The sequence below is a fragment of the Pseudophryne corroboree genome, chromosome 5, assembly GCF_028390025.1.
Source record: "Pseudophryne corroboree isolate aPseCor3 chromosome 5, aPseCor3.hap2, whole genome shotgun sequence".
NCBI classification, from domain to species: Eukaryota; Metazoa; Chordata; class Amphibia; order Anura; family Myobatrachidae; genus Pseudophryne; species Pseudophryne corroboree.
Genome location: NC_086448.1, coordinates 816418702 through 816442311, shown reverse-complemented (window position 1 = coordinate 816442311; position 23610 = coordinate 816418702). Strand labels below are relative to the sequence as shown.

At 44.5% G+C, this 23610-nt stretch overlaps 1 protein-coding gene across 1 annotated transcript in view; it reads right to left on the bottom strand.

Annotated features, from left to right (window-relative positions):
* PKHD1L1 (PKHD1 like 1) overlaps positions 1-23396 on the bottom strand; it is a 330520-nt gene extending 307124 nt beyond the window's left edge. The window contains exons 1-14 of the mRNA XM_063925269.1: positions 23348-23396; positions 22258-22338; positions 21077-21221; positions 17626-17734; positions 15419-15476; positions 11741-11834; positions 11324-11377; positions 10095-10168; positions 9398-9440; positions 8030-8100; positions 7837-7947; positions 6103-6192; positions 4141-4403; positions 2958-3049 (exon numbers count right to left, since the gene is read on the bottom strand). Coding sequence (XP_063781339.1) covers positions 2958-3049; positions 4141-4403; positions 6103-6192; positions 7837-7947; positions 8030-8100; positions 9398-9440; positions 10095-10168; positions 11324-11377; positions 11741-11834; positions 15419-15476; positions 17626-17734; positions 21077-21221; positions 22258-22338; positions 23348-23396 — 1334 coding nt within the window. The remainder of the gene's footprint in view (positions 1-2957; positions 3050-4140; positions 4404-6102; positions 6193-7836; positions 7948-8029; positions 8101-9397; positions 9441-10094; positions 10169-11323; positions 11378-11740; positions 11835-15418; positions 15477-17625; positions 17735-21076; positions 21222-22257; positions 22339-23347) is intronic.
* Between the last annotated feature and the right edge of the window lie 214 nt (positions 23397-23610).

The following is a 23610-nucleotide window of genomic DNA, read 5'->3' as shown; positions in this document are numbered from 1 at the left end:
GTGAGCAGATGGCGATATTGCTTAGTGGTGCCGTTCTTCGCCACCATACAGATGTGTCCTGATACATCTAGCCTCAATAGGGTTTGCAGCGCGAGATATGAAAATGCGTCCTAGTCGCAGTGTGACTAGGACGCAACAGGAGACTGTGCTGATTAATGTGATATATGATACTTGTATACTGTGTGCTACTGAGTCCGTATACGGAGCAGAACAATCAGCACAGGCTCCTCGTGCGTCCTAGTCGCATTGCGTTTCGACTAAGGCACATTTTTTGCAAAATAGACGCCCGATGATAGAAGATTCTGACGCGACCTAGCGTGCCGAGATGGGCGGTTTGGCGTGACTGCGACAAAGGTGAATAAGGACACATCTGTACTTCTTTTTTAATCTGTCTTTTGCTCCCCATACCATTAAAATCAATTTATAAAGATGACCCTTTTTCCCACACCAATAAGCCTCTGGGCTGGATGCACTAACCCCAAAAATGCAGCCAAACCTCCGAAACCTGTCATTTTCAGAGGCTTGCCGAAATCCCCATATGCATTAAAGTGTTCTGCAGTGAATATCAGATATATTTTTGTGGCCTGCTGTTACTACAAACCCCATAGAATTCTGTGGGGCTGCGATGAGTTCGTATGCACTAAGCTCCGGAAAGCAAAACTTTCCGGAGCCTGTGCCCAGGGCTGTTTCTAGCCAATTTGGCTCCCAGTGCGAGATTTAAAAATGCGCCCCCCCCCCCATGACATAAAAAAATGTGCCCCCCCACACACACCTAGATAATAAAAAAAACTTGCACACACTCGGCAAGGGGGCGTGGCCTCATCTAAATGGGTGTGGCCTCATTTAAAAGGGAATGGCCTCGTCTGAAAAGACTACCTCACAATCCAGTTTTTGACCCTGCTCCAACAGATCACGACCACCACAGGAAAAAAAAATTCTGCCATATTAAGCCCCACACAGTAATGCCCCCTGCACCATATTATGCCACACACCGCAATGCCCTTGATACATTAAATCCCCACACTACGGCAGGCAAGAGTCCCCATTTCACACATTACGGCAGGTGTCCCCATTTTACACATTGAGAGAGAGAGAGAGAATACTTACAGAGGCGATTACCGCTCTTCGGCCCGCCTCACCAGTCGCTCCTCGCGCCGGCCTTTCCCTCTTCCTAACTTGGATCCCCCTCTGTACTCCGCTCGGGGGGGGGGGGAGTTTTGCGGAGTGACGGGGTTGCGTCGTGACGTAACGACGCAACGGCGTCATTCCGTGAAACTCCGCCCCGCGAGCGGGTTACTCGGGGAGAAATAGGAGGGGGAAGCAGGGAGCTACAGTTAGTGCCGCGGCGGGCGCCCAGTGCGGTTGCACTGCTCGCCTGCCCCAAGAAACGGCCCTGCCTGTGCCTGATAGGCAATGCCATTTAGAGATGGCCGAATATGCGCAATAGAACTCACGGGTTGTAAACCTGGAAGTCCTCTCATCACACGGGACAGCTCTTATTGGAAAGCTGTCCATTGGCTAATTCATGTGTATGGCGTCAAGAAACGTAAATGTATTGCACTGAAAATGTGATACATGACACACCCCGTCCTCTGTGATTATTATTGGCTGACACCAGGGCATTTATATCATGTGTCACAACAGCTTTATACACCGTGGTACCACTTGGAAGTGAATATGAACGGATTGAAGTGAACTAAAGAAGATAAGACGACTGAGGAGAGAGACTGAGGGTCTGATGGGCAGATGGCTGCATTTGCGCCCACAGTCTCAGGCCTGAATTGCATACACTAAAAAATCCTCAAGCGCAACTATGCGCAAAGTGGCAACTACCTTAGGATGCATGCCAGTAGTACACGTGTCTGGTTTATGTCAGGCATACTGTATGTCATCGCATCTGCATGCAATGGCACCGACAGGGGGGATGGGTACTGCCCTCTCCCCCTCCTGAGTATAACTGTACCTAGGAACAGCTCCATGTATCTAGTGACATTTTCTGGAAGATGGTGCCGCACATTGAAAGCAAAGACTCTGGCACGGCGGCTAATTCAGACCTAATCGTAGCCGTGTAAAATTTTGCACGGCTACGATCAGCCACCCTGACATGCAGGGGGACGCCAAGCACAGGGCTAGTCCACCCCACATGTCTGGCCCTCTCCCCGCCACACAGGTAGAAAGGCACCACACGGCGGCGATGCTTTTGTACCTGAAGAGTAGCTACCTACCAGCGCAGCTCCTGTACGCTGGCAGGGAGTTACCCGTCGCTCTCCGGGTCGCATCGGCTGCGTGTGACATCACACAGCCGCCGTGGCCCACCTCCCACACGGTCCGGGCACGCCTGCGTTCCCCGGACCATGCCCCCAAAACGGCAGCTCAATGCCGCCGGCCCACCCCCTCTCGTCCAGTGAACACCTCTGCCTGTCAATCAGGCAGAGGCGATCGCTGGGCTGAGATGCTGATGGCATCTCTGGCATGCACCGGCGCACTGCGGCACCTGCACATGCGCAGTTCAGACCTGATCGCCCGCTGTGCGAAAACGCACAGAAGCGATCAGGTCTGAATGAGCCCCACTGTGCCAGAGTCTTTGCCCTCTAGTGCACATCTTCACAAATATCACTGGAAAGATGGCTTCGGCCGAGGAGGTGGGTCCTGCTTCTCACAAGCAAGGTGGGAAAAGGTTGCCCTCGCCCGCACCCCCCCCCGTCCCATCCCCCACATACCGCATTACATTGGTGCCCCTCAGAGACGGACTGGGGTCTGAATTCGGCCCTGGCATGTGAAATGTATGGGGGCGCGAGCACTAAAGTCGGGGGGCGCACCGCGAGTCAGGGGGGCGTGAACTCGCAGCACCGTTCTGCAAGCGATCTCCACTTTCATACAGTCGTGCTCCCTATGTCTCAGCCCCCGGGGGTATAAATAATATTGCTGGTTCTGCATCCGCCCTCACACACACTTACAGTTGTCCCTTCTGGAGGAGAAAAGTCTTTGACTTCTGTGATGGATACCAAAAGTAAGATGTTGCGTAGTAACCACCATACGCAATTTGTACCTGATAAGAAACACAGAATTAGAGACAATTTGTTTCAGGTACTTATTAGATGAGACAATTAAATGTTGCTGAAAAGGGGATGAGAACAATCGCTGTCTCCACACCGTATTACTGTATAACGCTCTGTGGCAGGGTTACCTATTCTGTTCTGGGTCCAGCGGGTAAGTGTTGTGTGTCAATTGTCTACTCGTGGTGACTGACAGAGGTGGGCTTTGCGGGGCAGGGACGTGTGCGGGAGCATTTTTTTGGGGGTGCTGTGTGACGTCACACGTAGCCATTCTGATTTTAAAAATGGCGGCAGACCGTCAGGCTGCGTTAGCAGGGGTCAACCTTAGTTCGTTGCGTCTGCAACATGCTGGGAAACCTTGCCCTGTGCTGGGTACAATAAGATCTTCCCTGATCTGAATAAGATCATAAATACATAAATGATGGTATAAGAGGATTGGTGTTCAAATTCATTTTCTTGGGAGTGTTCTGTAAGCAGGGTGGGAGTGGGCCACAGGTGTACAGGGGAAACCACTGGTGGGCCCTAATGCCTGGGGCCCCACCTCCTACTCTAGGGAACAGGTTTCAGACTGTGCATTTGAATTATACACTTGTTATCTTATACTGCACAGGACTATGGTGTATTCTCTACAGTGCATTGCTGTTAATATTAATCAGCTACATTATCATGCATGCACTATCAGTATTTGCTATATATATTTATCAAGGGGCCCAGACCATGCACTCTCTGGAGATTGGCCACACCCTTAAACATGGGCCCATAGCACTGCATTCCCCTGATGGATCATTTATGCCCCAGTCCAACACTGTCTGTAAGTATAGGTGTTCTATATTCTAGTTACGGGTCTGCTGGGGTGTGGGCAGTTTTGGGGCGGGGAGGGGTGGTGCCGGCCAGCGTTCCTGAAAACAGGGGCATGTCAGCCCACATTTTCGGGGAATGCCGAGGCCAGGGTCTGCCTCTACTAATGCCGATTTCCTGCCCTCGTTTATGTGTCTGCATAGTCTGAAGGGTCACTCAGCTGGCCAATGGTCCTACAGAGTGATCCGATCAATATCAGTGCATATGTCGGGAAACTCTTCATTACCTTGCCTGCTGGGTCACCGGTTTCATTGAAATATAGGGCGTATGTATCATCTCCCCTGATATAGAAATTGTAGTAATCTGTCTCTGGGGGCACAAAGAAGCCACTGAAACGTGCAATAAAAGCAGAAGTCTCCAGTGGCCAAGATCTCGATGATCCATCAATCCAAGAGGCGCCAACGTAGCCTGTTGAGTTTTCATTTAACATTACTGCATTATTCACTGAGACAGTGGAGTTCCATCTCTCCATCTTTAGTCCTCGGCTTCCTATATGACAGTAAAAGAAAATATTTTAGCTAAAAACAATTGCAAATGCCTTAATCTACGGTGGCTACAGGTGTCCACCAGTTTGTAGGAGCTCACATGATTTGGTAGCTAGGTTAACCCATCTGAGAAGGCTTTCTTATGGTTTTATTATGCAAAGCTAGAGTTGAAAATGCAGTCATTAAAAACATAAATGCAGCCTGTGACAAAGTCCAGATAATAGTAAATTGAGATTTGCGCCAACCAACGTAAGTAACCAGAGCAATAGTGTAATACCCCGTTGGTAAGGATACAGATGGTGTTGTGCAGGTTTAAGCTGGCAGAAATTCGTAACTCAGGCTACGCCATACATGGCAACATCCTGGTTGCTCTCTCCGGGAGATAGCAGCCAGGTCAGCTCAGCAGGGGAGCGGGGCAGGGCTATGACATGCATAGGAGGCGGGACAGGGGCAGAATGGGGGCGGAGTTACCGTAGCACATCATTTAAGCCACGCCCCCTGATCTGTAATGCCGCAATTACCGGCATTATACTGCAGAGGGCGTGGCTATGATAACGCGATTGAGCAAGAATTGCGTCATCGACTGCCCAGACTGCCCACTTTACTCACTAAATGGGCGGCCGGGCAGGGGGGACCTGAAAAATCAGGAGACTTGCCTGCTCTTCCGGGGGGCCGGGAGGGTCACCCGATTTTCGGCAGCCCCCCGCCCATTCCAGGAGAGCAGGCAAGTATGGTCTACGCCCAGCAGAGAGGCAAGGATTCCTCAACCAGACAAAGACATTCTGAGACAAAACTTATGCAAAAGCAATCTAGATTTGCTTCTCTTAACCCAAAATTATTGGAATGGGTCACTCTAATAGAAATATACACAATAAGTCACATGAATTACAATAACAAAAGCTATTACCATTTTTCTATTTAACTATTCCCTATACTAAATTAGCAACGTCCTTTAAACGTTGGTAGAATGTCCCAGTAACGTAATACAGATGACATATCACTGATAACTCGGGCTACAGTTAATTCTTTGCAGGCCATTAAAGTGTATTTACAACCAAAGGTCAAATAGCAGTACTGCAGCGCTTGTGGCACTAAGAGTCCCAACCACTCTTCTGCCTCTAGCTGCTTATCACTGTGCAGCGGTTCTCCTCAGCTCTCCTCTTCCCTCAGCTCCAACTGTCACTCCTCCATCCGATCTTTTTTTAAATCAACTTTATTTTAAAAAGACACTGGATTCAGCCCATTTCAAAAATGGCAACTGCGGGGTATCACAACAGGAGCTGCAACTAATAACTTTATCCATTCTACTCAGGGAATTCATCTAATGAAACTACTTTGATTTTATCAATAGAATAAAGGTGGAATTTCCAATGTTTTTAGCTCACTTCTCACCTTAGATTGCAAGCTCCCATGGTCAGGGGGCTCTTCAACCTATCAGTGCGCAACCTTTACTGGTTCTACAGCGCTGCATTCATGATTAACATTTTACGAAATGCTAATTGATAGTAATATTTTACAGTTAGATTAAAGTGTCACAAAATGGGCTACAAACAAACTTGCTATATACAGTCGTTGCCTATTATTCTATGGGGAATTGCCACGGACTGTAGTCAGTATAAATCTATGACAGTGGAAATACAGTGTCTGCTGGTAATAATCATAATAAACTGTTTATTTAGTAAAGTCCTGCCCACGTTATATACCTGGGAAGAGAGCAGGGAGAACGGGTGGCTTTGGCGGTGTCCTGCAAGTTATTGTTGTGTCTGTTAATCCGAGAACCAGGCATTCCTGACCTGCAAAACGCAATACAGTTATTATTCAGGTATAAAAAAGAATTTCCATTTCACTCCAGGATTATTTATACCTAATCAATGCATTATATATACTACACTACGGCCCTCATTCTGAGTTCGCTCGCTAGCTGCTTTTAGCAGCATTGCTCACGCTAAGCCGCCGCCTACTGGGAGTGAATCTTAGCATAGCAGAATTTGCGAACGAAAGATTAGCAGAATTGCGAATATAAATTTCTTTGCAGTTTCCGAGTAGCTCGAGACTTACTCTGCCACTGCGATCAGTTCAGTCCTATTCGTTCCTGGTTTGACGTCACAAACACACCCAGCGTTCGCCCAGACACTCCCCCGTTTCTCCAGCCACTTCCGCGTTTTTCCCAGAAATGCAAGCGTTTTTTCACACACACCCATAAAACGGCCAGTTTCCGCCCAGAAACACCCACTCCCTGTCAATCACACTACGATCACCAGAACAATGAAAAATCTTCGTAAAGCCGTGAGTAAAATACCAAACTTTTGTGCTAATTTACTTGGCGCAGACGCACTGCGAACATTGCGCATGCGCAGTTTGCGACTTATCGCACCGACGCGAAGAAAAAGAACGAGCGAACAACTCGGAATGAGGGCCTACGTGCCTGATTCTGAGAGGGCTCCCAGCCACGAGTGTGGAGAAAATGTTTAACAGTATATAGATAGGCAATAGGTCAACACCAGATGGTTGATGGACAACAGGCCAACAGAGTCAAAAGGTCGACAGTTAAATGGTCGACCTGGATTTAGGATGACAGGGTCAAAAGAGTGTTCAGGATCAAAAGGTCAACATGCATGATGCATCTATAGATACCATCATCAGATGGACCATTAAAACTTGCTCCAACCCAACGCTAAGTGCAGATGGTCTATCTGCCTATGGCCTCCTATATGAACAACTGAGCGCCTCTGTACGCATCCATAATCCGTAACACGCCGGCAATCGTGCATCTAAATCTGTACTGCAACTGTGTTACTCTGGGTGACATTATAACGGGCTGGCTTGGGGATCACACAGATTGGCAGAACATACAAACTACCATTACAAATATTTGGACTCCCCACTTTGAAGCACCGGTGTTGGCCTCTTGTGACGTTGGGCAAGCCACCTTAACGCCACAATCTGACCCATGTCATGTCCTCAGTAACCAATAGCTAGTGGATGGATTCAAAGGGTTCCACCAGAGTCCTACAGGTGCTGGGAGACAAATGATGGATAACTGGGAAAAGCTCCTGCATGGAAAGGGATCGCAGATATTAATTTTATTTATTTATTAATAGTTACTTATGTAGTGCCAGCATATTCTGTTGTGCTTTACAACTGGGAACAAAACAGTAATAAAATGAGGCTAAGTAATAACAGACACACAGAGGGTTAATGGGGCCTTGCCTGCAGGCTTACACTCTATAGATGGGACAGTTAAGCCATTATGCCACTGATATTTCTTGTACACACACACACACACACACACACACACACACACACACATACTCAGGCACACTCAGACACCCCTATATACTGTATATATAATGAAAAATGCGTGTGATCATTATTAACCATTTCTGCAGAGTTCTTTAGCACTTCATATCAGAATGTTAGAAATGTTATTTACTAACCTCCCACAAGCACTTTGGCTGGAGCGTCGGTTTGGTCGAAGTACTGTCCGGTTATTGTGACAATTGTCCCTCCTTGCGTGCTCCCGGCAGATGGGAAGACCCCAGTAATCACTAGAAAACATCCGCAACATGCAGGATATGAATGCACAGCCGTCGGTAATGAAGGGATGATAATATGAGTAACCTTTCTTACCTGCATAGGTCTGGAACATGGCAATTTTATTGAGGGAAGACACAAAGTATGTGGCCAGACTTGGAAAACTCCTGTAACAGGGAAAGGGTCCATAGAGTTACACACAGAAGGTAGGTGCTGTGATTTATAAATGGTTCTGGGGCATATTTATTAAACTAAGTGGAAAGTAAGTTCCTCAAAAATGATTATATAAATAAATATTGGCCCCGGTACCTAACGACATCTTTAGATGGCATTGGTGGTCATTCCGAGTTGTTCGCTCATTGACGATTTTTGCTACGGAGCGATTAAGGCAAAAATGCGCATGCGCATGGTACGCAGTGCGCCTGCGCTTAGTAATTTTACTAAGAACTTAGTAGATTTACTCACGGCAGAATGAAGATTTTTCATCGTTGAAGTGATCGTAGTGTGATTGACAGGAAGTGGGTGTTTCTGGGCGGAAACTGTCCGTTTTCTGGGAGTGTGCGGAAAAACGCAGGCGTGTCAGGCAAAAACGCAGGAGTGTCTGGAGAAACGGGGGAGTGGTTGGCCGGACGCTGGGCGTGTGTGTGACGTCAAACCAGGAACGAAACTGCCTGAACCGATCGCTATTTGTGAGTAGGTCTGGAGCTACTCAGAAACTGCTAAGAAATTTCTTTTCGCTATATTGCGAATCTTTCGTTCGCTATTTTGCTAAGCTGAGATTCACTCCCAGAGGGCGGCGGCTTAGTGTGTGCAATGCTGCTAAAAGCAGCTAGCGAGCGAACAACTCGGAATGAGGGCCATTGTCCATTTTGCAGTAGCGCGCCAGGGGTCCGGCAGCAGGAAGTAAAGTGATGACGTCAGAGATAACTTTATACATCGCTGGGACGGGCTTCTCTTAGAGCTCCCATCCCTGGATGTGTTCCTTAATACATCTGGGCGGTACATCACGTCTTACAGACGCGAAGAGGGGTAATAAGAAATTATAATTATTGTATCTAAATAATAAATATTTCCCTCGCCTTTATCTTGCGGCAACACAAAGTGACATTTTCTGATCATGTTTAGATCAGTGCTAGAAATTATGACTTTTTCAATTACTAAGGGGGAAATGTATCAAACCTTCTAAAGAGGAAACGTGGAGACGTTACCCATAGCAACCAATAAGCATTCCAGCTATCATTTATTACATTCTTTCAAAATTGATAGCTAGAAGCTGATTAGTTGCTATGGGAAACTTCTCCACCTATCCTCTTCCCCCTAAATCATCTTCAGCCATCATCTAAGTGCCAGTACATGTCAATTTATTTTCTTTCTTTTTATATATTGTCACTATGACAGATGTGACAATTTATACTTGAGTTGTGAATGTTGCTAACTATACTGTATATGTGCGATGTAACCTACCTTCCATAATTGCTGTCTAGAATAAAGCTGATATTGAGATGCCCTATTGGAAAAAATAGACAAAAAATATTGTTAGTTCCGTAAACTGCTATATACCCTAGAGAGGAGTGTGGTGTAATAGATCTGCAATGTCTAGGGAGACGGCCAATAGGGCGACAACTTATGGACAGGTACAAAAGTTTGATAGGTACAAAAGGTTGACAGATGAAGAGGTCGACATGACAACGGTCAATACAAGTTTTTTTTTTTTTTTAGGCCCCCAAAAAATTACATTCCAAGTTATGTGGCCACCATCCACCATCAGTACAAACATGTACCCTCACGGTCTATATTCACTCCCTGCGCTTTGGGCAAGGTGGCTCACTTTGCTTCGCTCGCCACACGTTACTATTTCCAATAGATGTCCACATGGATAGTAAATTAAGCGAATGTTGGGAAAACATGTAACAACCCCCCAAAAAAAACATGCGTCGACCATTTGTGTGTCGACCATTGCCATGTCGACTTTTTGAACCTGTCCACCTTTTGTACTTGTAGACCTTAAGCACTGTTGACCTTTCATCTGTTGACCTGTGTACCTGTGGACCTAATGCTTGTCAACTGTATGGTGTCGACCTATTTTCTGTCGACCAATACACTATCAATCTATCATCCGGATACCCCTGGCGAACTACGCACAGGGCAATGCCCATCTTACCGACATACGTCCCGGTGGAATAGCAGATCATTGAGCCTGTATCGCTGTAGACACTGTCAAGCTGTAGTCCATACCTATAGAGATACATAGCATATAGTGATTGCATCGCACACAGAGGGCCTGATTCAGAACTGGGGGCCACTCTAACGTCTGCTGCCTCCTGTCCCTTTAAGCCCTGCCTATGTCTAAAAAATATTTATATCAAAAACTAAAGTTTGTCAATTTAGGCTTTGACTTTTTCATAAACAGTTGGCTGATACTGGTACTGTAAGGCTACACCGATGAGACCAAAGAAATCAATATTGCAGCTGTCGTCCCAATAACAAATTGTCACCATGCAGGGAAACAAGATGCAGGTAGTGGTGTAATACAGTGGTTGCAGGAAATGCAGTTGCGGTGGAGCTCAAAAGCAAGGGGGCCCGTCTCCCTTGCACCCATCTCACATTGGCATGATGCATCTCTGTGTGGCATAATGTCAATTTGGGGCACTACAATGGGGCTTAATATGAACTAGGGGGCACTACAATGGGGCTTTAACACTTGCCTGGCATGGTCGCATCAGATGCGACCATGCAATGCTGGGCTCTCCCTGACGTTGTTGCATATGATGCGACCAGTCAGATACACCCTCTGTTTCCTGGTTCCCACCCCAGTGCCTGCTCTGCAGCAAATCACTGTAGATCAGGCAGTCTGGCGCCTCCCTTCCCTTCCATCATAGCAGCCGCTGGGGAAATGTAAAAACACAATCTCCCGATCAGCGATTGTTCAATGAATTAAGCATCAATGTCTATAAAAATGTTTACTTAAAAAAATATATATTAAATTGCATTGTATACATTTTAAATAGATGTTCTTACCTAATTCAATCATAAAAAAATGACAGATTCTGAGCAGTTTTTGGAAAAAATATTAACCAAGTAAGTGGTTGATATGAAATGGGGACACTTACAATGGGGCTTAATATGTACTAGAAGCACTGTGTGGGATGAAGGGCACTACTGTGAACAATTGCTGCAGAGAGGTATCTTTCTAGAATCATTAGGGGACCCCCCAAATTGTTGCCATGGGGCCCTTAAAGTTCTAGTTTAGCCCCTGGTTGCAGGGTAAATAACACATTAGATACCTGACACTCCTATTGGTCACCTGAGAAACGTAGATAAAATGCGTCTTTGGCCCATATTAACCTTAGCTCTTTAGTGTTTTTAGTTGATTTGTTGTAGATTACTCACAGTGTATCAGAATTAGGTACCAGCAGATCACACGGCATCCCTCCTGCATAAACTCTGGAAGATAATGAAATCAATATTCAAAAATCTTATTAATCACCAAAAAAAACAAAAAAAAACAGCAACAAGGGGTGGGATCATTTCTGAAGTCAAATGATACCCCTTTCACACTGAGCTGAGAACCCGGCTAATTTCCAACCCAACTCACTGGGTTTTGTCTACAATATATAATAAAATTGACGTCTTAAATACTACTGGAAAAATTGTCAAAAAGCTGTAATTTCAAAAAGCCTCCGGATTTTCAAATAACTGGGATTTTCTGTATGTCTTTGATGACTTACTTGGTGTTGCACTGATCCTACATTATCATTAATATACAAATGCTACAACGGAAAGTTACTTTTGTGCAAGATCTCTTGCCTTAGAATGCGGACATTTTTCCCATTGGAACTCAAAGCCGTGTTACTGCCATAGACGTCAGTGAAGATTTTGCCTGCGATTGTGATCATCGATCCTGCAATAAGTAAGTACACATGATGGTAAGTCAGTAAACACAGAGAAATTGTAAGCGTCAAAAAAGGATATAATTAACAAATGGGTATGAATCATTATTAGGTCAACCCCATATAGTCGACATGGAAATGATCGACGGGATCAAATGGCCAACATGGCCTTTTGGTTGACATGTAAAAGGTAGACACAGTAAACAGGTCAACATGAAAATGGTCGACACAAAAAAAAGGTAACTTTCAACGTTAACCCACATGGAGCCCCAACTAGTGTATCACGTCCCCTCACATGGCAGGTTTTGCTTACCGTGCTTCAGGCAAGGTTACTATTCCCAATCGTAGTCCACATGGATGGAAAGTGTGAAAAAAATGAAAAAGATAAAAAGAAATGCGTTGACCATATGTGTGTCGACTATTGCCATGTTGACAATTTAAACATGTCGACATTTTACATGTGGACCTTTTGTACCCGTCGACCTATTGCACGTCGACCATATGAGTCGGCTTATTGACTGACGACCTCTCAACTGCTTACCTTAACAAATAATGGGGTCCCAAAAAACACAGCAAGGTTTGATAGTAGTAGTTTAGTAGTCCGATACATTTTATAATGTAAGGGGGGGGGGGGGGGGCTTACATATTACATTGTTTAAGCTTTGTTCTGGAAACAGTGGCGCCCACATCCTGGCAGGGGCAAGTTCTGCACCACCACCCTAAAACACTGAAGAATGCCGATAGCTCATCATGAAGATCTAAAGATGATCGTATTGTTGACTTAGGGCTACGACTTCCAGTGGAAAAAAAGCAGAGATCCCAGTCTATTGCAGATTGCACCCGCTTTACTGATGTGTCCACAAACACCTAGCCTCAAATTGTGCCAAATAAGCCCATTTAGTGCGCCAAGAGTCCAGCCAGAGACGTTTTCCACAAGAAATGCATCTTATTTGCATCACTAATAAAAACAAAAGTACACGCATGGATACCCGGTCTAGTGGTGCAGGCACTGCATGTAGAAGCTGTCTCACTACCCTGGGTGTAACGGTAGAGTTCTGGAACAAGTGACGCATGCCACGCATCATTATGCTTAATCTGCGACTTATCCTAAGTACCTAGGACACTATGATCCAGGGACTTGCTGGCAAATTTTAGCCTTGTACTAATTACTGGCCCACAAGTAGCAGTCTATCGTTAAAGTAACCCGTTGATACTGAATACCTCTTTTTCAACCATCAAGGTGGTACTCCCTGTTCTAGTAACACCATCTCCAGATGTGTTACAAGAACAGAAAAACAAAAACCTTCCAACGCAGATGAACCGGGGCACAGTGTGTGCACTGTGAGATAAGCAGACTTGCCCACGGGTCATGGAGGCCTGCCCAGCACTTCTGATATGTTTGACCACCACCTGGGCTATTCTCTTCCTTTTCAATGCAACACACCTATTCAGCCTGTAAAATACTTGTCCAGCCAATTGAGACTCAAAATGGGACTATCCAGAAGAAATCAAGATAGACGGGAGGATAACCAGAAGAAAAAAAAACTCCACGGTCATAAATGTCATCCACATCTAGAAGCATGATCCTGTTTCCCTGCCACTGCATCTTTACCTTGGTGACTAATTATCCGTTGCAGCATTGCAGATATGTTGATATAGGTCCCGCATTGGGGCCGAAATGTCATTTTCTTCTTTGGACGTAGACTGTAGTATGTTCTGTTATTCAATTTTGTACCAATTTTTGAATAAATTAATTCATTCACTTTTTTCATTGATAACATACAGTCTGGTTAGTGCTATCATTCTCCCTCTGGGGGAATTCTATATGTACTGTATTATTATCTTCCCTGTCTATGGGTTAGATCACGATTGGACACCCCAGCCGTTGGACCTTGCTGGGTGGAACTGAAAATGGGACAAAAAGAAAAGCTAGGTTGTATGAGGAAACATCTGTATTTGCACGTATGAACCTGTATGACATTTTCCAAATGACCTGTACTCCCTCCCACCATGCCTGGCTGGAGAGGGTGCAAAGCTTTAAATGTGTAAATATTTAATAATAATAATAATTTTATTTATATAGCGCTCTTTCTCCAATAGGACTCAAGGCGCTTAACAGATACATAGCATAATATAGTACAGAAAATAATGAAGTACAGAAAAGCTTTTCATAAAATACAGAAGCATGGAGATACTAAAGGGACATTATGGAAATGCCGAGTAAACAGGAAAGTCTTGAGTCTACTTTTGAAGGATTCTATAGTTGGGGCCTCTCGCACTGTGCGGGGAAGTGAGTTCCACAGAGTCGGAGCCACATGACTAAAAGCTCGACCCCCAGATGAATTACGGGAGATTCTAGGTACTGCTAAAAGTCCTTCATCTACAGATCGCAGTAATGGAGTGGGGCAGTATGGGGTCAGAAGCTGCTTCAGGTACCTTGGGCCCTGGTCATGTAATGCTTTGAAACTCAGTAAGCCAATATTGAAGATGATTTGCCATATTACAGGCAGCCAGTGAAGGGAGTAGAGGATGGGTGTTATGTGGCTAGAACGGGGCTGGTTGGTTAATAGCCTGGCAGCTGTGTTTTGCACCAGCTGTAAGCGGTGCAATTCTTTTGCTGGGAGACCAAGGTAGAGGGCATAACAGTAGTCTAATCGAGATGATACAAATGCGTGGATGACTTTTGGCATATCATCTGAGGGAATTAAGTGCTTGATTCTGGCTATGTTCCTCAGGTGAAAGAATGAGGATTTGATTGTGGCTGATATCTGATGTTTAAGTGTCAAGCCACCATCCAGGACAACTCCAAGATTCCGCACACGATCAGTGGTCTGTAATTCTGAATCCCCGAGTGTAAGTCCAGTTGGTTCGCTCAGGTGTGATGTAAAGGGATCTATTTACTAAGCCTCAGATTAAAATAAAGTGAATGGAGATAAAGTACCAACCAATCAACTCCTGTCATTTTTCAAACTGGGGCCCATTTATCGAGTGATAAAACTCATTGCATATGATAAATGGTACTCCAGACAATCAGCTCACAACTGTCATTTCTAAAACACATGACAGGAGCTTAACACGTGACAGTTGGGAGCTGATTGGCTGGAGCTCCATTTATCATACACAACGAGTTTTATCACTCGTTGATAAATGTACCCAAGTTTGAAAAATGACAGTTAGGAGCTGATTGGCTGGTACTTTATCTCCGTCCACTTTATCTCCATCCAAGGCTTAGTAAAAAGACCCCTAAGTGACACGTAGCTATTTCAGTTGTAACACAAATCTGCAACACAGTCAGGTTGTTCACTAATGTTGTTTTCTGGTGCCTGAGAAAAAACACTGGGTGGTAGGTGAGAGTTTGTGTTTCTAAAAACAAAGGATAAACTAATTATATAGCACTGTATGCAATAACATTTTATGCTTCAGTGATAATGCATAATCCCCGGGCCTAAATCATAAATAATATAAAATATAAGAAGCGCCGCACGGACCGGGAAACACGAGGGGTCACAATACTGATATACTGACCATCCGAAAAGTAAAAGCATATTCTTTACTAAATAAAAATAAAATATAATAAAACCCGATCTATAAGTACCTGGAGATCCAGTTTGCGGCGCTATACTGTTAATCACGGGGCTGTAGTACATATCTGTCTGTAAATTGATACAAAAAATAGTCTATTAATCATATTGTTTAACATGTAAAATAAAATTATTGCAATAAAAACAGTGATATATACAACAGGCCAGTGGTTCTCAATCCAGTCCTCAAGTGCTTCTAACAGGTCATGTTTTCTGGATTTAACCTTTTAATAGTTTAATCTCTTTTTCCAAAAACCACTCAGGCAATGACATTTTTTTTCATTATTGAATTAGGTTAAGAACGTCGATTTAAAGCATATCCAACATGATTTTCTTTAAAAAAAATAAAAAAAAACATTGAAATTTTTTTAAAACATCGATGGACAAGATATCAGACTGGTGATCATCAGAAACATTGCAACCATTGCAAACTCATGTTTTCCTGGTGGCATCTGATGCAGCCACACCAGGCAAGTGGTTAGTCATGCCCAGGTGAGTTAATCTATTTTGCTGTGCCAGTCAATATCCCACCTGTTTTCACAGGTAGAAATTCTAAAAATATTTTCCGCTGGGGAGACTTGAGGACTGGAGCTGAGAACCAATGTGATGGGCTGCTTCTGTGTCCTAGTCACATAGTAATGCAAATAAGACGCATTTTCATAAACAAAAGAAGCCCGACGTTAGCAGAGCTGCCAGCTGACTCATGTCTGGCATCTCCTGCAGAAATAGCGGTGGTGCTAGGGGGCACCAGCTAAAATCTTGCCTAGGGCATCATATTGGTTAGGGCCGGCTCTGCCCCTGGGTCCAGGGGGGCCCACACCGCACACACTGCACCCATTTAAATACTTACCTTACTGGAGTCCAGCGGTGGGCACAGCAAATGCGGTGGAAATAGCCACCAAAATGGCCGCTACGCATGCACGGTAGCCAAACTGGTCTCCGGATCATGGTGGGCGCCATGTTTCCAGAGACCTGCGCATGCGCAATAGACTCTGGCACAATGCTGGAGTCTTCTACAGCGCCATAAGGAGGAGGGGGCCCACCCGGAGGTGCACATGGGCCCACTCCTCTGTTGAAACCCCCCAGATGCTGGACTATCATCATCCTCATGACTGATGGCAGCAGGTTGGTGTTGTCTAAACTGATTGTATCCATTTTAACTGCGTGAATCACAGGGTTAGATGTATATGAAGAAAGCTCACTAGGGTACAGCGCAACAAATAGTGCAAACAATAGAACATTATTTTTTTTATTTTTTTTAACTGCGGTTCGCAGATCACTGTGTGGAATCACGGGGCTTATAGATACATGTGAACACAGCTCACCAATACACCAGTACAATTTACAGCAGAGTATAGTGCAGCATACAGCAACGTGACCCTATACACAGTGACTATAGAGTACAGCTCCTTGTGAGTCTGGACACAGCGCAGTTAAATAGTATAACGCAGCAAACAGTACTGTGCCCCATAGTCAGTGTACTGTATATCCCCTATGCCTTCACACAGACAAAACAACCCCTTGTGTTGTGAGACTCTGGGCACGACAGTTAAGATCAGCAGAGCTTCGCGCAGCATACAGCAGCGTGCATACACTAGTGTGCAAACACTAGCATGCATTACCGGGAAATGCCGCTGAGTCCCACCGCAGCGCCTTTTATGGAATCCAAGTCTCGTGAGAATCTGACTCCAAGACGATGACGTTCGGCCTCGTACTGGGATACGTTCAAAACGGTTTAGAGCGATTCGGATTCCATAGAATCCAAACCGCTCATCCCTAGTTAAAGGCACTCTTCATGTTAAATAGAGCTGCCATGTGGCAGGCCCTGTGCCCTGGGCATTGGTACTGTTTGCACAACCCTAGTTACGGCTCTGTATTCAGCTCTGTATCAGTTTAGCTTTTTTTTTATTTTTTTTATTTTGAAGGTAAAAAAAAAAAAAACTAAGTGGACTATTTATTAAGCCTTGGTGAGAGATAAAGTGGAGAGAGATAAAGTACCAACCAACCAACCAGATCCTGACATTTTTAAAATGTCAGGTAGGAGCTGATTGGCTGGTACTTTATTCTGTCCACTTTATCTCTCTCCAAGGCTTAGTAAATAGACCCTGCATTGGAAATGCATGACAGATGAGAAGCATTCGTTTAATGCTATTTAATTTGTAAATGGGATGATGTGTCACCAAGCTTTAGGAACAAAACAATTGACGTCTGTATACTGTACCTGGAACATACACCACCAGGATTGGAAATATCCATTGCAAATGTTTTTTGTGTCAACAGGCACACCGTCTACGCTCACACGCACCATGTAATAATCTGCCGGCATAGGCCTGGAATAGGGGAAAAAGTTACCATGATGAAGGTTCTCTCCACAGTACATCACACAGATATTTATTTTCTAGAACTACAGTGTATCCGTGTCCTAGTACATACACTCGGGGCAAACATTCCGTGGTCTGAACAGTGTCTTCCCGAACACATCTGGGCACAGGTGACTTAATTAGTAACTCAGTCAATTTAATCTAACCATCTGGACTCAAGCAGGGATATCCTTAAAACCTGGACTGTAATGGAGGCGTTTGGGAAACTCTGCTATAGCACATAGGGCCTAATTCTGAGTTGATCGCAGCAGCAATTTTGTAAGCAGTTGGACAAAACCATGTGCACTGCAGGTGTGGCAGATATAACATTTGCAGAGAGAGTTATAGGCCCTACACACTGGCCGATTTTTTGAAAGATATGAACGATCTCGTTCATAAATGAACGAGAACTCGTTCATATCTTTCAGTGTGGAGACTTAAGCGATGAACGATGCGCGTCCCCGCTCTCGTTCATCGCTGGTCTCCCGTCGGCTGTGCATGCAGGCCAATATGGACGATCTCGTCCATATTTGCCTGCACTTCAATGCAGCCGCGTGACAGGGGGAGTGAAGAAACTTCACTCCCCCCGTCACTGCCCCCCCCCCCGCCGCCGGGTCGCTCGTCGGCCGTATCCGCCGTCGGGCAGCTCGGCGGCGGATCGGCTAGTGTATAGGGCCCCTTAGATTTGGGTGTGGTGTGTTCAATCTGCAATCTAATTTGCAGTGTAAAAATAAAGCAGCCAGTATTTACCCTGCACAGAAACAAAATAACCCACCCAAATCTAGCTCTCTCTGCAATGTTATATCTGCCCCCCCTGCAGTGCACATGGTTTTGCCTATTAGCTAACAAACTTGCTACTGCGATCAACTCAGAATTACCCCCATAGTCCCAACACCAATGGCTCCTAGCTAATTCATTGGCTCTATTCTCATAAATATTGACTGTGGCCACAAAATGGCTGCCTTTACTGGAAGTCATTTGTTATGTGCATGCAAAACCTGTCCTTGCCCCCATACTCCTAGTTGTTTCTTCCACCGTATTTCATGGTGTGCACTCAGAGGATATATCTCTCCAAGGATGGGATGTATCTTGTGTTGCATATAGTTTATTAACGCCATATGCATGAACAATTACACAAGGAACAGCTCTTCTGATATGAGCTGTCCATTGCGAAGAGAGGACTTTGGGGTTTATGACCCAGGAGTCCTAATGCATATGCACAGCTGTATTGTGGCTACCTTGTGAACATCCCACTTGGACGTCACCTCCAAGGATCTCCCAGATGGGAGGCATACACGGTCAGTATGCAGTAAACTATGGGCCTGATAGTGAAACAGATGGCATCTGTTGCGGCTGCTTTTCTGGACTTGCTCTCACCCCAATCTGGGTGCAAAAAAGATTCACCTGAAACAGGTAATTGATTTCAAGTCACATGCTATGACCGAGCACAGATCCTGGGCGTACACGCCCACAACAATCCCTGGGACACTCCCACAAGATGAAACGGTGTCATGCGTTCATGCTGTTCACCACCCAGCTACCACCCAGAAACTCCCATTTCGTGGAGAGTGTCCTCCATCACTGAGTGCAACAATATGTACGCACTAGTAATCTGCATCTGTGTGCGTAAACCTGATCCAGCACAGGCGCCGGTTACTCTACTGGTACATGCGCTGTATGCTGAATTCTGCGAGACCTGTCCACATTTCCAGTTACATTCAACTCAGAATCAGTCCATGTAAGTGAAAATGTGCAGGAAAAGTCCTTAAAAATGTGCCCATCTCACCTCATTATCAGAACTAAAATAACCCCTGAAATCTCATCTTTGCAGTGGTCTACAAAACCAGGTGCATTAACAATTGTCTAACACACCAATGACATCTATAGGGAGACAACGGTCACCTACAGCCATGGAAGGAGGACACTCAGCACCAGGAAAAATGGGGGCAGGACACTCAGCACCAATCGCCATGGGGAGAGGACACTCAGCACCAGCCAACATGGGGTCAGGACACTCAAGGGGCAGATGTATCAAGCTTAGAGACAGCATGAGGAAGTGATAAACCAGTGATAAGTGCAAGGTGATAAACGCCCCAGCCAATCAGCTCCTAAATATTAATTTACATATTGAAGCTGATTGGCTGGTGAGTTTATCACCTTGCACTTATCACTGGTTTATCACTTCCTTATGCCTTCTCCAGGTTAATACATCTGCCCCACAGCACCAACCGCCATGGGAGAGGACACTCAGCACCAAATGCCATGGGGGGAAGACACTCAGCACCAGCCACCATGGGGGCAGGATACTCAGCACCAATCGCCATGGGGGGAAGACACTCAGCACCAACCACCATGAGGGGAGGACATACAGAGATGAGTCTTATCATTTACCCACCTATCACAATCTGGCTACCACTCCAAATCGACCCAGCACTAGCTCCAACACCATGGGAATAATAAAGGGTATATAACCTGTGTTTTCAACTGGATTAGTGACTAGGAACTGCGCTTCTGTCACGTCTGTATGCGGTACCTGCAAAGCATCGCATCTGTCTGCTGATGACAGATCCACATGACTGTACTGCCATCTACAGAATAAACTGTGTTTTGTGTGCAACAATCTGCCTGAATAATTTAAAAGAGCCCACTAGGAGGTGCGGTTCTCATAATACCCCCTCTTCTAATACTTCCCTGAGCACTTTCCACATCCACTGACATCTTCATTAAAGGAACCTATTTTTGCAATATTGCAAGACGCAATCACAGATGAACAATGGTATGGACCAAAATTTGATACCCAACATCTACTAGGTGTTTTATACCTAAAACTTACCTCGCAACTACTGAACCAACACAAAGTGGTTTTGCCAACCTGGTTGTGCTTTTAAATTAATGCAAAAAAACCCAAAAACCCAGACAGAACCACTAGCATCTCGCAGCCTATTACATGTCCTCCTTAGGGTCTTGCGGACTGAGTCTGAGTTACCTCCAGTCTCAGATGAGTCAAGCAGTTCGGTAAAAATTTTTAAATTGTAAAAGACCAAAAGAGGGGGGGTCCTAAAATGGTAATAATTTGGATGTTGTTGTGACAAAGGGCGAGGTTGGGTCTACATTACAGTGGGTATGCCCACAGTGGGTGCCTCTTCCAGATGTTAGGACACCCAATGGAAGATACACAGTGCTTCCTCATCCTCTGCTCCTCTAAAAACACCTTGGAATGACCAGAAACTCATGCTATTGTGCTCACCCATGGACATTCCTCCTAACTTCCTGAGAGTTGGGACAACCTCTGGAGGACGGGACTGTCATTACCTTGTGTAGCAGGTGATCAGTGTGGCATGGCTGGCATCTTTCTCCACATCACACGGGATTGAAAGGGACGAGGAAACAAGCTGGACGCTGTTGCCCAAGTTGGTGTTGCCATCTCCGTAATTGAACTGGTTGGCATCTGCAAAGCCTGAGGAGTGAGAAGGGTATAATAAAACGTCACTAAATGATCTGGATTTATGGTAGAGTGCACTGTCCAACCAGCACCCTTCCCATGAGAGATGTGTAGGTACCACTGATCCCTACTGATCACCGAAGTGCAAGTGGAGAATATTTGTATAGTTAAACTTTTGACCAAAATTGTATATTGAATGTCATTTTTGACATGAAAACCCCAATTTTTAAAGTAAATTTTTTTACCGCAAATGGGACTGTATGCTATTTGAGATAGTGGGGCTAGGGTCTTCAAATTGGGACAGTCTGACCTAAATCGAGACAATTATAAGTGTGAGATCAAGAGGAAATGGAAAACATGGATTTCAGCTTCTTCCCTTGATCAGCTGAGCACCCTGTAATCATTCTGAGTAATTTACTCTTTACATTAGTATAATAATGGAGAGATTGTGCATATAAGCTTCCATTGTCACCTTAGTGTAGTCCCTAAGTGCAGTGGGTGATGTGATATCGCTGAACGCATATTCCCAGGCAGAGTTTCTATACACCAATAATTGATAATTCACTGCATAGTTTCCTTAAGCTGCAGTACTGAATTTCCTATTGTCCAATGTCACATGTAATAATGATATTATTCAGCTTGACGTCATAGAGGTGCAGCTGTTGTTCAGAGGCTGTAGTTCTAAGCTTATAATTTCCAGTCTATTATAGTTCCATAATAAATCTTTAGCCATCTAAGCTGGCAACGGTGCATTATATACGTTCTTATAATTCACAATAAAGGTATCACAGATGTGAGGTAAGAGCTACTTGCTCCACAAATTATTCTACATTTCTAGATAAAAATAAATTGTCTTAAACTGTAATTATTAGACCTTGATTCTGAGTTGCATGCAATTCCGAAATCTTGTGATTTTTAGCAAACTGCGCATGCGTCACTCCCTACAGTGCGACTCGGAATATGCCATATATATGTTACTGTACTTAGTAATCAAGTCATGTAAAAATCCATAAACCACAAAGATTTAAATATTTCCTTCCTTAATACCCACCTTGTCCTTCAATTGTAATTCTTGTTGCTCCGTTCACACTGCCAGTTGTGGGCGTAATCTGAGAAACCATCAGCTGTCCATCTGTAGTAACAGAGGAAATATTGGTAGTCAGACAATAGCAAGTAAGGTCTTTTTGGGAGAAAACAGGCCTGACTTGTTATACTTGTTACTTAAAATGTTTCTATATGGTCTGAAGACACCAACATCTAAACTTTGTCTACTGACCCATGTTCAAGATTGTATATGGGAGTGCGGGGAAGTAATTGTACAAGTGTGATATCCAAGGTTACTACATTCCTTGAAAGGTAAGTCTGTAATTATCGCACCTCAGCAAAGACGCAAGCAAAATTCCCTGCATACTGGTCCAGAAAAAGGTTTCAGGGACATTTCATTCTCCAGGGTGATTTACTAACATGCAGGAGCAGAACAAACATGACATTCTTGTTTTATAATCTACAACAACGTTCCCACAAGACAAATGAATTTAGGAAATGAAATGGGGTTATGGACTTCATATACAGGGTGAGGCACAAAAACCTCCCTTTTGAAGGTTAACAAAAACAGCATGGTAAATGCTATTCAATATGTTAGTACATAATGTAAAAGTGCAGGGAACACAGTTTATTTTCAATTGGCTTTGAGTATGATATCTTCTAGATGGCGGCCGAAGTTACTCGGTGGGACATTTGCGGCGTTATTGCTGCAACTTCTGGATGAAGCTCACAGTCATGTGTCTGGCTACGTTATCAAGCAGAAGTTTTATTACTGGTCAGAAACCCATCCTCATCAGCTTCAGGAAAGCCTTCTACACAGCCAACGGTGCTATCTGAGAACTGAGGTCTACAGACATACACCAAGAACCCTTAGTGAGCTGAAGGCCACTATACACCAAGAAATGATCATATCATATTCACAACTAATAGAAAATAAATACTGTATGTGCTAAAATTTTGAATCCAGAATTACTACGCGTTTCATACTTTTTAAGATCTTCCTCAAGGGCATATCTTGAGGAAGTCCTTAAATGGACAAAACGTGTAGGGAAAGATTGCTCCTTCACCCCTAACCTAATTGCCACTGGGACACTTACTTTGGACTTGCTCCTTGGAAATTATTCCTATGTTGAAATTACTTTTCATTCTAAGCAATCAGTGCCGTATTTACACCATCTATAATTATCCATACACTGTAAGCCTTCTAATGTTTTATTTCTTACAGAGGAAGTAGAAAAGTATCTATTGATATCTATTACCAGGAAGGTGAATGTCTACTATACAGATAAGTTCTTACATTGTTTCGGTACGCATCGACCTTTATATTATATTCTGTTTCTTCTGTCTATCTTCATTATCT